Genomic DNA, 13,120 nt, shown 5'->3' with positions numbered 1-13,120 from the left:
TGCAACCGTCTGTAGTATAGTCATTTCAATCGGAAAATGCTTTGGGGTGTGATGGGAAGAAGGTACAACCACCATGTTCGAGTGCTGGCGGCGAGCGAATCCTCTTATGCACTAATATGTCATTGTTTTGGTCCCAGGCGGCTCAGCTATTACTGTGTGTTCTTTCAAGAGTCTGCCTAAGATGACGGCAAAGTTAGTTTGACAATTAGACATTGGACATTCCCATAGGTTCGTACAGCAAATGTCTGGTTTTTCTCGACACAGTGGACACTCCCATAGGCTTGTACAGGGAATGTCTGATTTCCAGTTTCGAGAAAAGTCAGACATACGAACCTATGGGAATGCCCAATGTTCAATATCAAACTAACTTTACTGTCACGCTGCTAGGTGTCATGCTAACGCTCTCGGACAACAGTTCCGAGGAGGCCCTGACCAGCGCTATATGGACGTTTAGTTTATTGTGAGGCAGATCAGGATCGAGTTTTTGGAAATCTCTTTGCCCCCCCTCGGTCCTCCCAAAATCGCTGTACTGACGAGGGTACCGTACGTCTACGGAGGACGAAAAGTGGTCTTCTACTTTTCTGCAATCAGAATAGCAGAAAAGCAGATTTGATGTCTTTGTAACATGGAATATTCGACCTTTCTTCTTTTCTGCTACCAGAAAAGCAGCATAAACATTTTTTTAAATTAGTTCCCCCCCTTTCTGCTACCTGAAGAATATAATTTACTTTTACTCTGTTCCCTCTGTTTCCAAAAAGTTGCCATTTGCTTTTCTCCTTTAGGGCAAGCAGAAAAGTTAATTGAACATTTTGACAAAATGTTCGTTCTACTTTACTGCTTTTGGGATACCAGAAACACCGCGGGGCAGTATGGAAATTCTCTGTTCAGGATATCGCTATTTCCTGCTTTGAAGGATTTTTTTCGCTGAATTTTGTGTAACTTTGCAACGATCGCTCACCTACATTATACTACCTTCCGTCACGTTTCCTGGTATATATTACTGGCCTCCTTCTCTGCCTCCTTACTTATTTCCTTACCGCTGTATCCCATGAGTCCACTGATGATAATGTTCACACTTTGTAGCCCCTGCTAGGTCAACCTGAACATTGATTAAGTGTAAAAGCTGCCTTCAATGTAGTTATCAAGTAGGGGTCAGTCCTGTGACGTCGTTCCCCTCATTTCCTGGACCATAGCCCAGCTGAAACTCCCTGCCCCCCCACTCCATTCTAGTACCCTCGTATATCTGCATTCAACCCTGCGTCCTGCGTTTTAAGCATGCGCGTTGTTCTCAGTCCCCTTTGGTGAACAGCTTTCTGAACTATTCTCATTTCAGACTTAATTACTTTAAAACTAAATTTGTTTTGAACACTAAAAAAAAAAGATTCAAAGCAACCAATAATCAGTAACCAATCGGTTGGATTGGGCATTATCAACCAATAGCTGCTAATAACCAAATTGTTTTTATAGAGTATACCCAATGAAATTATGTTCAGCTGTTCTGATATACGGTACACATCGCAAGGGCGTAGACTGGGGGGGTGTAGGGTGCCGACGCACCCCCCCCTGCCAGCCAGCAGAAGGGAGTTCTTCTTGAGGTGTTCATATTTGGATTTTTTAAGAGGAAGCAGCAGTGTGTTCTTTTATTGAGGTTAAAGTACGAGTGGTTTTGATACACGATGACCAAAAAGTAAAATAGCAAATACATGTATCAGGGGCAACCTGCTTTTCACGTGCTCACTGTACTTGCTTTCCTCTTTTAAATGTTGGAAGTTGGAGTTCCGCTCGTCTGCCTCTCTGTGACACTCCTTTTTTGGTAATAATTATGTCCATGTATCGATATCTCTGGTAATGGATATATATTTGAACGTGGGCAGCCGGTGACACTTGGCCATTACTTACACGGGCTTTGTAAACACACGCCACAAGGTGTACGTGTACGCGCCAGCCTATAGTCCATTAGCTAGGTGGGAACCACTAACATATAAAATCCTGTTTCCCAGTAATTCGTTCAAGGTATTTGGCCTGACTGGAGAGATTGACAGAACGGAACCATTTTTGACCGAAGTTGTATGTGTACATGTAATGTATGCAGAAAAATTGAATTCCAACCGCCCACTGTGGAGAAGTAATGACAATCCTTCACCCGAGGTTCATACATGTTGAGAGACGGATATCAGAACAAAAGGTCCGGTACCTCGACCTCTACACGCGGAAGTGGGCTCAATGTAAATTAAGTGAAGCCAACTTCCTATGGGACTGTCATAAGTGTCCAACCCACCAGGCGCGTTCATCTGTAGCTGTCAACATACATGCTTATGTGCATTATTACCTTCCACTGTTGAGATCATTTGGGTCGTTGGCTTTCAACAAAGCACGTTTTGGAAGATTTGTTGGGTCATAGAGAGTTTCAAAGTGTTTATATTAGCATCATATGCATTAGCCGTTGGAAAGTCAGGAAATCTAAATTGGTGGGAAGCTCTTCATCGCGGGGGAAAAACTGACTGGCGCAACAGCGTGCAACAACGACCCGGCCATGGAAGACTTTGACTACTATGAGAACGCAACTGACACCCCTGATGTTGCCGCACCGATCACTGGAGTATCGGTTTTCCTGGGAGTATTACTGGCAATACTCTCCGTGGTCACGCTGGCGGGGAACATCGGCACAATATGGGCCTTCAGATCCAATGTCCTACTGCGACAGAAGCCCAGTAACTTGCTGATCCTGAGCCTGTCGTGCTGTGATCTCGTGGTGGGCGCGACGGGCCTGCCCACGGCGTCCATCCACACGGGACTGGGCCACTGGCCGCTCGGCAAGCCCGTCTGCATCATTATGGCCTTCTTCTCGGTCGTCGGCGTGTCGGCAGCCATGTACACCGTCATGGCCATCAGTCTGGACCGCTGGCTGCTGGTCTCCCGTGACTATTCTGCCTACCTCCGCTTCCAGTCCTCGCGAAACGTCAAGCTCCAGATTGGGGCTGCCTGGGCCGCGGCCATCGTCATCAGCGGCTGCGAGACCATCCTCTGGATCGCTGGAGTCAACGAGGAGGGCGACTCGATCCAGTACACTAAGGAGTGCCGGTCCCCGGTCCGCAGGAATTCCCTTTTCGTCCTCATCATCTTCATCCTCTTGTTCGCCATACCGTTCCTGGTCATGGTGCTCTCCACCGGCCGGTTCGCGTTCCTTCTGCGCCAACGCCTCCGGAGGCAGAGGTCCCGGGCCCCCAGCACGGCTTCGGCCAAATCGCCCAACACTCCTATCGACAAGGCCGAACTCTCAAGCACGGTCAGCGAGCAGGCAGGAAATCAGAACAAAATTGTGGCGATAAATGGAAGAGCAGTTGATGAGTCGGTTAAAACGGCGTCGTCATCATCCACCAAAGCGGTCGCGTTTGATTCGGCCTCCAACGCGGACTCGAGCAGTGACGTCATGCCTAACAAGTCGCGTCGTCCAGTGACTAAACACCCGTCTCTGGGCCAGGTCGGGAGGAACAAATCTTTCTTTGGTTTCGGGCTGGACGTCTCCAGGGGTGAGTCCCAGCGGAACAGACGGGCTCAGAAGATGAAGAACAGGTACATCAAGCCCGCCGTGCGACTGGCAATTCTCCTGGGCGTCTACGCTCTCTGTACGCTGCCCTACCCTTTCTTCCTCATCCTAGCCGACAAGAGCATGGTGGAGGCCCGGAATCATCTCTCTAATCTGTTGCTGGCCAACTCTGGGCTAAATCCGTTCCTGTATGCGATAATGCACAGGAAGATACGGCATTTTTATGCCAGAAAAATCACTCCTTGTAAAAAGACAGCCAGAACGTGAGGTTCTTACAATCATGCTGCAGACTTTCAGCAGATGCTTACCTAAGTTGGTATCCTTGCTCAAAAAGGCAAAACTTAGCTAACTGAGAGTTTTCTCACGTTTGGGTTGCTTGGCTTAATATTCAGTCTTACCTTTCTAACTCTTTGAATGTGCACTTTGGACATTTTGGAATATTTAATTCTGTCGATAACTTGAGATGTTAATTGCCCTAAATTCTAAACTTCTTTGCTTGAGGGGTCATGACCGGTCATCCCCTTTTCTCGTGGTTTTTTTGCGGAAGTACAAAGTGTATATACGCTGGGGAGGGAGCAGAAGATTATGTGCTTTTGCAAAATATTAAAACGATGGCAAAGTTAACTTGTCATTTTTTCTTTGTTCCTTTTTATGCCCAAGGCTATAGGAATGCGCAAAAACGTGCGTTTTCTTCGAATGTAAATATAATAAAAATGGATAACTTTTACAGTTTGATGACAAAGAAAAATGTTGGAGAAACTTCTATTACAATATGGGTCGGAACCTCAAATTCTATAATGAAATAGCGATACTGTTGTTTCACATCTTTGTTCAATAATCAATAGAGCTCTCAGACTGGCTTGGGTACAGTATTCGAGCTATACGGAAGAGAATTGGTGCTGATTTTTTTTTCATTCTTTACTATTGACCTTTGGGTTGACTTAAGCCGTGAATGCAGTTATTATTGTAGTATTATGAGACTTAATTATCAAAATGATACATTACACTTGGATACATTTTGTGCTCAATTTATAGAATTTTTGAATATATCAAGCCAATTTTGTGTAGCCTTTGTATCACAACAGTAATACAACTTCACATCTTGATAAAAGGAAACAGTATTTTTTTCCAGCCTCAGTTTGGTCACATTGTTTTCAAGAGGTAGAAAGCAAGATGGCTGCTCAGTGATAAAGCTCTATACTGTAGAAAGCTACAGTTTCTAAAACGGGTTTTGCAACACGAAATCATGCTGGAACAATATTTGGAGCGTAAAACCAAAAAGGCTGAATCCACTTTTTTTTCTCAAATGTTCCATTTTCAAGGATGTTAAAGTGCTTGAAATTTGCCCCAACGTTAAGAACTGAGGGAATGTGTAATGCCAAGAAATTGCCATAGGCCTAATACTGGAGGGACGGAATGCGACCTCTTGTTGGGCGTGTCATTTTCCTCCTCCCTTCGCCCGTCCAGCCTGTGGGATGGTGTTGATGTCCCACTTTGTAGCATAATTGTCATGCCCAGGCGATGTTGGACAGGACCGTGTAAATTCCACGAAAGATTCAACCGAAGCACAATTTTCGCACATATATGCGGATTTTAACTTTGTTTTGTAAAGTGCACCGTTTACATTCAATACTTTGTACAAAATCGTGTCTGAATTGATGTTTTTGACGGTTCACTTTACAATATCAAGCTGTAACATGAAATGTTTAACTTCCTTGACTGTCACTCAGACATTTCTGTACTGTCACCAATGACCATTTTAACCAAAGAAATTCTTAATGATGGGAATAGTTTAATCGCTCAGACTCGCAACTCCAGCTCACCTTTCAGGCTTGCATTGATGTGATACTGATTTCTGTAGTGGTTTAAATGCGGTAAATTTGCTGTTGACACTGACCCTGCCTGACCGAGCGAATCTAGCTATGTGTGCGGGGTTATCGCTACCAGCGTCTACTTCCTTGTTTTGATCACCGGGTATCAAGCGGCAGGTTTGAGGGTATTATCGCGAGAGTAAACAGTAACAAAAGCGCATGTCTGCCTGTTTGGACTGATTTCCTGTTTCGCGCACAATGAATTAGCAATTTGCGGAACAGAACGCGGAACAGAAGCAGCAGTGCTAGTTTCCGCAGGCTACTTGGCACTTCCATGACTCTGCATGATTAGTTGATGTAATAAAACAAACTGCTTATCGCATAAACCTTAATACAAAACCTGCTATTGTGATGTTTTTGTTAACAAAATCAACTTTTATCTGAACTGTTTAAATGAACCTAGCTTTACGTGTCACGCATTTTCTAAATTCTTTTTGTAGGCCTAATAGATGCCCTTCGTCTTTAACTTTCTCTATAAACGTATCTAATTTTCGATGCTTCAAAAGCATCTGTAATCAGCCTCAAAGGGTATTTCAGGCTTAACTTTGCAAAAATAGTAATTTCATTGGTATCATGATGCGGTACGTTTCAATATAGGCCAACGTGAATGATGTAATGCCTCAGTGTCAGTACGCCGTGGTTTCAGTATCCTCCCTGTTTTCCACATCTGCCGCCATTAATATGTTTCTATGAAGCAGTTTTGTGACAATCATAAAGTGTAAAGAAGAAACGAGTATTCCAGTACGTTTTACTCGTGCAAACCCTGAGAAATTTCACTTCAGAGTCCCCTGGGGCTGGATGTTTTACAATATAAATTTAATTCAAATTTATATTGGTTAATTTTCATTCTAAATCGTGCTGCCATCTTTGCGAATAGGAGACTACAGGCTTGCGGTTCACTATCAGCATGGGGATCAGTGATGCCAGTTGGGAGTTCCTTTATTCTTAGAAGACATGTGCTTCAGATCCCCCCGTTTGATCCCACCGAACTTGCCCAAGTCATGGTAGTCTTGGCCCACGACGCTCGTGTTCGAAAGCAGATCAAGCATAGTACGCCCTCACGACCAGCAATCCAGCCAATAGTAGTTGTGCGAGGGCGCCCTTCAAAAATAACGAAAAGCACAATCGACCACCACTGAAGTCTTGAGACAAGACTGCAGCCATGCCAGCTAAAATTCGATGCTTTGTGAAGCCTTGGATTGTGGCCGATTTTGAAGCCCGTAAACCCCCATCTTACAGCTTCTGGAACCTGTACACGAGCCACCCATGCAGAGCAAAACTTGCCAATAACCCAGGTCATTCGGCGCTACTGCCTGCTTGAATTGTGTAGCACCCTCCCCGGGTGCTGCAGGTATGGTATTATTGACCACTGTTTATGAAAAACCAAATGAAATAGACAAAAAGGAAAACAATAGAGGTAAACCAGTGTGCGAGAGCCGGCTCAGCGGAGTATGCCAGCAGTACATGTGGCATGGGGAGTATTATAGGGCGAAAAGAGGGATTTAAATGGGTAGGAATCTGTCGAGTCTTCACTTGGCCGACGAGCGCAAAGAGCTGGGAAAATGCCTACAGGTTGGATCCCAAGGATCTATTGTTTTTACGGGTCGGGGCTAAAACCAAAATTGGAATTGCCTTATGCAACTTTTAATAGCTTTGTGGAGGGAGAGGGGTTTAATGTTATGGCTTTGGGTGCGCTTAATCTGGAAGGGCGAAAAATGGAATATTCCCCCGGAATCGCTTTTCTATAACTTTTTTCAGTCACCCCCTTTTTGAGGGCGGCCATGCCCCAAGCTATTCCACCCCTTCATTCGTCATTGCCTAAATCTTGAACTCTCAAACTGGTTTTTCTGGCGTCTGACATAACAGACATCCTGTTGCCGTAGTTTTTGTCAGGGTGGCTGTTGCGTGTACAACTTCTTCTTTTCGCTTTCTTGGATTATATTAATATGTCCCACACTTCATATGGTTCCCTGAGACTCTCCGTTCAGACAATTCACAAGGTTGCGCGTTCGAGAAAAAGGAAACTTGAACAAAACTTTTATAAAGCCCTTCCCTACTCTATTAATCATTGTGCGAACAGGTAACTTCCCTAAACATATCACTAAAAAGTCCCGTCTCCTCCATCCTGTCATTTGAGCTTTCCTTTCTCGGGATAACACATAAGTGTGTGAGTGTGTGTGGTTTTGCACAGTTTCAATTTTGACTCGGAATGTTCTGCACCGACACGTTTGTGTTTCACTTTCGATATTGAACCCTGTTTATTGTTTCCACTTGATAAATAAATAAATACGGACAATTTGAGACATATGGCAGTGAACAATCCAGACTGTCTGGGTGTCAAGCAGATATAATGTGTAATTGTACACACTTATACCATTACACAAGACATGAACTTCGAATATGCACCTGATACCTTTAACAAACAATGCATTACCGGTACCTGTCAACCGGCGCAGTAATAAACAGCGATTGAAATCAATCATATATAAACCGAAAGCAAATCATTGAGAATGTGGGAAATTAGGAAAGAAATTGGGAGCCCAGTACGAGACAACAAATCAAAATCTCAGCATCCTGTGGCTGGTCATGCCCAGCGCTATGCCTAAGTACCGGTACATGTATTTCTTATGAGATGTTGTTTCCTTTCAAAGGAAATCGGTGATATGACCCGGGCAGCAATGGGGAGAGTTTGCTGCCCTTGAAGACCTGTTATATTATTTTTAGTCTCCAACGTCATTGTCTTTTTTCAAGTACAAACGGCGGGTTATTCCGAATACAACCATTCCATTCAACCACGGCGTTAGCAAAGTATTTCCGTCTGGACAAAGTCTTTAATAGCATCAGTCAAACAACCCTGAATTGAGCGTCAGTTATACTTCAGTTAGAATTACACTAGTAAGTGTGTGGCTTTCTACTCAATTAACTCGCTGGCATTCCTAGAAAATGTTAATATTCACATTGTGTGATTCTTTTAATCTTCGGTATGATTTTTCTCTTGAAATTGCGTAATCAATAGGTCTGTTTTTACTGAAGGTTTGAAGGAAGTTGTCGTGAAAAAAGTTTCTGGACGGTTCAGGGAGAATAGGGAAATGGGCTTGGTATTATGTAAACGATACCGGGCGAGTTTCCTGCACAATATTTTTGAAGGCACCTGATTACCTCGCCAGTTTCACGAGCGTAAACACACTTTGGTTTGTGCTGAGTTCAGAGACGTTAATCAACCGTGAACCGTGATGGTAACTGTTTCTCCTTTAACTCAGTGTTTATTTGTCTTGTACACATTGCCTCTGATCAGATACACCAGATTGTGCCTCAGAAATACAATAGCCCCGCTGTTGACAACATGGACAACACCACGAGTGTATTAACTGACGACGCGTTCCTCAATCTGACAACCATCGGCACTCCGATACCGACGGAGCCATCGGGTGCGGGTCCCATCGTTGTGGGGGTCCTGCTGCTCTTGGTAGTCATCATCACTCTGGCTGGAAACATCCTGACCATATGTGCCTTCGTTTCTAACATCCTCCTCCGCCAGAAGCCTAGCAATCTTCTCCTGCTCAGCCTCTCTTGCTCCGATCTGGTGGTCGGGGCCACGGGGCTGCCCATGGCCGCCATCCACACCGGCCTGGGCTACTGGCCGCTGGGAAAGGCCGGTTGCATCACACTGGCATTCTGCTCCGTCGTCGGGGTCTCGGCGGGGATGTACACGGTCACGGCCGTCAGCCTCGACCGCTACTTTCTGGTGTCCAGGGAGTACCCAGCTTACCTGAAACTCCAGTCTGCCCGCAACGTTAAGGTGACCATCGCCGCCGCTTGGACCGTGGCCGTTCTGATCAGCTCATGCGAGGCCATCGTGTGGGTGACTGGCGACTACACCTCCGTGGATTACACCAAGGTTTGTCTGTCTCCCGTGCGTAGCGATCCTCGATTTACGCATGTCATCTTTGTCCTGCTTTTCGTCATCCCGTTCTTGGTCATACTGATCTCAACCCTCCGGTTCTCTTTCCTCCTGCGAAAGCGCTTGCGGAAGCAAAAACAAGCCCGCCGACCATCATTTGATGCTGTCAACAACAGGCTGGCCCCCGCGAAAGGCGCACACAAAGTCTCCAATTCCGCAACGAGCACATTCCTGACCTCCGAATTTCCGAGTGAGATGGAGACCACCGAATTCAGCAGCGGGCTCGGCTCCCAACAGCAGCCGCCACTCAGCCCCAACCAAAATGCGGAGCCTCGCCGTCCCTTGAAACGCAAGCCCTTGGACGCCTCATGGAGGAAGAAATCTTTCTTCGGTATGGGCGACGGTTCGCTGGGAGGTTCCTTCTCCCGCGCCAAGGCGAGACGCAGGTACGTGAAGCCAGCCGTGCGGTTGGCCATCCTCCTCGGGGTGTTTGCGCTCTGCACGCTGCCCTACCCAATCTTCATCGTCCTGTCCAAGGGCTCCGACTGCGATGACTGTATCCTCAGACAAGTCAGGAATCATCTCTCCAACCTGTTACTGTCCAACTCGGGTCTGAATCCCTTTCTGTACGCAGTCATGCACAGGCGAATTAGAGAGTTTTACAAGACGAAGTTGACTTGTAAAAGAAGGTGCTGTTAGATAAGAAAGTAAACAATCATCAGCAGACACCTGTGCATTTGCACCGTAGTTTTGTCATTTTTAAATCTAAAAACAGTACTTTTATGCAAAGTGGCAAACTTTTGTGACAGCGGAGTGCAGTCTCGGTGCACAAAGTCAGCCGTCGGAAATTAACAATTGAACTCTGTTCTATATTGTTATTGTTTTAAAATAGTGAAACATAAAATAGAGGATTATTTTAAACTTTAATCGGGCTTCTATGATGAAACCTTTACAAAAAGGGCGTGATCGAGTATATAGTACTATGGTTTGGAGAGGTTGTGTAAAATTGTGACAGTTTTGTACGTAAAAGCACATCAATACCATCCTCAATGCCATCTATTACTCAAAGTATACAAATCCGTAAAATAATGTTTTAATATTTTTAGAGGAACTTTTTTAAAGTAATTTTGATTTCCACAAAGTATTTTAATAACCATTAATTAAGTGTCTTTGTCAATAATGAAACTCTTCATTTTTCTGTAATTTTTGCTGAAGTCTCATCGAGAAAAAAAATAATCCCAAAGCAGTGTTGATGTCATGCTGCAATGTTAATTTTCCCATATGCCGAGAGACACGGATATAAAGAACTCGACAAAACGATACATCAGCTTTCCTGTTGTAGTAGCATTGTAGCGCTAAAACAGTGTCAACTTTGACATACCCATGAACAGTGTATTGTTCTTTTATTGGACGGCCTGAGATGATTCTGTTGTTTCAATGTCTTTTTTTCAACCTTTCTTTTATTACCGTAATCAGGCTCGGCACTTTTGCTAAATTTTGACAACATCCTTCCTATATCAAAAACAGAATAGAAATGAAAAAAGGCACATATAATAAACGTGGCACTTGATGTAAACATTGCAGAAAGAGTAATTATCACCGACTCCATCGGCTTACATTTTCCAACTTGAATATGGTCAAAACGTGGAATTTTTTCTCCCAAATTCACTCGGATCTTTTGCATAAAGCTTTGGTTGGTTACTGTTACGCTGAACAGGAAATATGGCTATTCAGGATTTTCCAGGAATTGAAAATGAAGTGAGTTCATCGTGGTTTTATTTTTAAGTCCAAGTTCCGTGTACAGAGAAAAATTATCCACCACGGATATGTCATCATGAGCGCAGTTTTCTGATGCGGACGTGGTGATCAGCGTTGAGCCGTGTCAAACTTCCTTGCCTGTGGTTTGAAATCGCACGCTACTCGAGTGATTTCAAGCTGCAGTCACATAAAGTTTGCGCGGAGCAAAAGTTAGTGTCAAGCAGCCTGAAAAGCTACCCTTCGAAGCTACCTGTATGCCGCTGTGGGGAGTAGGGAACTGTGAATGGTGATAGCGCCCTCATGCAGACTTGAAACAGTTGCCCAACTAGCATTATCATTTTGGAGAAGGTTGGGGAATCCAAGCTGACTTTCAGAAACACTTGCAGTAACATCATGGAGTACAGTGAGGCCAATTTAGTCGGGGACAACGTGACGGAATTAATTATGCCTCTGCCTCGGTGATTCCACCTGTTGAGGGGAACAATTGTTTTGCTGTTATATTTTTAATGCCCTCGGTTACCTCTTGACATCAAAAGCGGCACTGAAAATTAAAGCACTAAACCACCCCGACTTTTGCATTGCTTCATGGGATTGGATTAAAAACAACCAATGCATTTTATGCACAATCCTATGGAAGATGTCACCACAAAACAGTCAATTTCCCCTTCTTAAATACTAGAAAGTGACGAAATCGTACTATTCTCTTTTCAAAAAAATGTATCATTGAAACTTGCGGGAAGAAATTCATTCACTAAAACAATTGCAGCTTACCAGAAAAGGGAACATTTTGGTGAATTCTGTCCATGTGCACTAATTTCTGTCCTGGATCTAAGATTAATTTTAGTGAATTTCAGTGAGTCAGTATCGGTGAAGCTGATTCATCTCACATTGACCCATCATGTGAATTTTCTCAACATGAATGTACAAGCACATCCAAACATGTTCAGGTAATAGCAACAGAGGGAAGTACATGATAACTTTATTCTTCATCCTTGTGAGATATTCAGACAAGAATGCAACGTTCTGAAAAAAGATTTCGTCTACAATTGCAGGATCCAGAAGTCCTAGTCCTTTCTTACAGTTCCAGACGGTCACTCTAAGTTTTATTTTTTTCAAAGGAACAGGTAGAAGAAAATGTGCCTCACTACTTCCGTAGCCCCAACAAAAACTCTTGACCACACTTGTTTTGTTACAGAGCCCTGCGCTTACTGACATATCCCTATCATTTCGGTTCCCAACCCTGGCCTTATTGCTGTGCCTTTTATCTTCCCATTTTGACTCGCGTAGTATATCACACAGTAGTCTTCTCTCGTGGAGAAATATTGGTAAGCTATCTTGCCACGCACTTACATATGAAAAGTATCCAAAGTTCCTAGTTTAAAATGTAGCAAAATTTCAAATCAAAGACAATCAACGTCAAGAGACCGACAAAACAAAGGCTGCAATATATCGGTTCATGGTTAACAAAGCTACACAGCTCCAAAGGTATCTTTCTGCAAAGTTCGGCGAACCGCACTGGAGACCTACCACCGTGACTTGTGTCAAAGGCGGTGACTGAGTGTGCGATAACCAACTCTTCAGTGCAATAAAGGTCTTGGGCAACAAATTAACTAGTGGTTGATACGTGAGGTACAAAGCGCATGTGCATTGAAGTTGAAGTGCAAACGACCCTAGTCAACCGATAGACCGAAAAAGAGAAAAGGTGGCCGCAGGAAGGGCAAAATAGCCAAAATTACAGGGGGAAATGGTTGTTTTCAGCATTTTTCGTGTAACTGGTTTTTTCAGCATTTTTCGTGTAACTGGTTTTCTCTGCACTGTACTATTAAAAACGGTTTATGGCAACCAACGACCAAAATATTTGACTAGACAAGTCCAACCATCGACGACGAACACTCGATCAGGGATAGATGAACTATGGTTGATTATGGTCCTCGAACTTGCCCAAGGCAGCAAAGTCCAACAGTTCCTGCAGTTCGCCTATCCGTTTACAACCGAAGGGGGCCCGTAACTGTAAATTAGCTAGCCCTTTTTTGAGGGTCACTG

At 44.2% G+C, this 13,120-nt stretch overlaps 2 protein-coding genes across 2 annotated transcripts; both read left to right on the top strand.

Moving 5' to 3' along the window:
- Positions 1-1,990: 1,990 nt before the first annotated feature.
- On the top strand, positions 1,991-6,029 carry LOC110974350 (uncharacterized). The gene has a single exon (XM_022225927.2). It carries the CDS (start codon positions 2,534-2,536, stop codon positions 3,812-3,814), a length of 1,281 nt encoding a protein of 426 aa, XP_022081619.2. The 5' UTR covers positions 1,991-2,533; the 3' UTR covers positions 3,815-6,029.
- Positions 6,030-8,217: 2,188 nt separating this feature from the next.
- Positions 8,218-10,915, top strand: LOC110974204 (alpha-2Db adrenergic receptor-like). Its single transcript, XM_087136310.1, has 2 exons — positions 8,218-8,313; positions 8,714-10,915. Exon 2 carries the CDS (start codon positions 8,762-8,764, stop codon positions 10,016-10,018), a length of 1,257 nt encoding a protein of 418 aa, XP_086992436.1. The 5' UTR covers positions 8,218-8,313; positions 8,714-8,761; the 3' UTR covers positions 10,019-10,915.
- Positions 10,916-13,120: the final 2,205 nt, after the last annotated feature.

Source organism: Acanthaster planci, linkage group LG04 (assembly GCF_054643075.1).
Source record: "Acanthaster planci isolate LZ-2023a linkage group LG04, COTS_SCS, whole genome shotgun sequence".
Classification (NCBI taxonomy): domain Eukaryota; kingdom Metazoa; phylum Echinodermata; class Asteroidea; order Valvatida; family Acanthasteridae; genus Acanthaster; species Acanthaster planci.
The sequence above is the reverse complement of the archived record's forward strand: the minus strand, read 5'-3'. Positions and strand labels throughout refer to the sequence as shown.

What these genes read in the sequence shown, in the direction of transcription:
- LOC110974350 (XM_022225927.2), top strand. Translation starts at nt 2,534, where the DNA reads ATGGAAGACTTTGACTACTATGAGAACGCAACTGACACCCCTGATGTT.
- LOC110974204 (XM_087136310.1), top strand. Translation starts at nt 8,762, where the DNA reads ATGGACAACACCACGAGTGTATTAACTGACGACGCGTTCCTCAATCTG.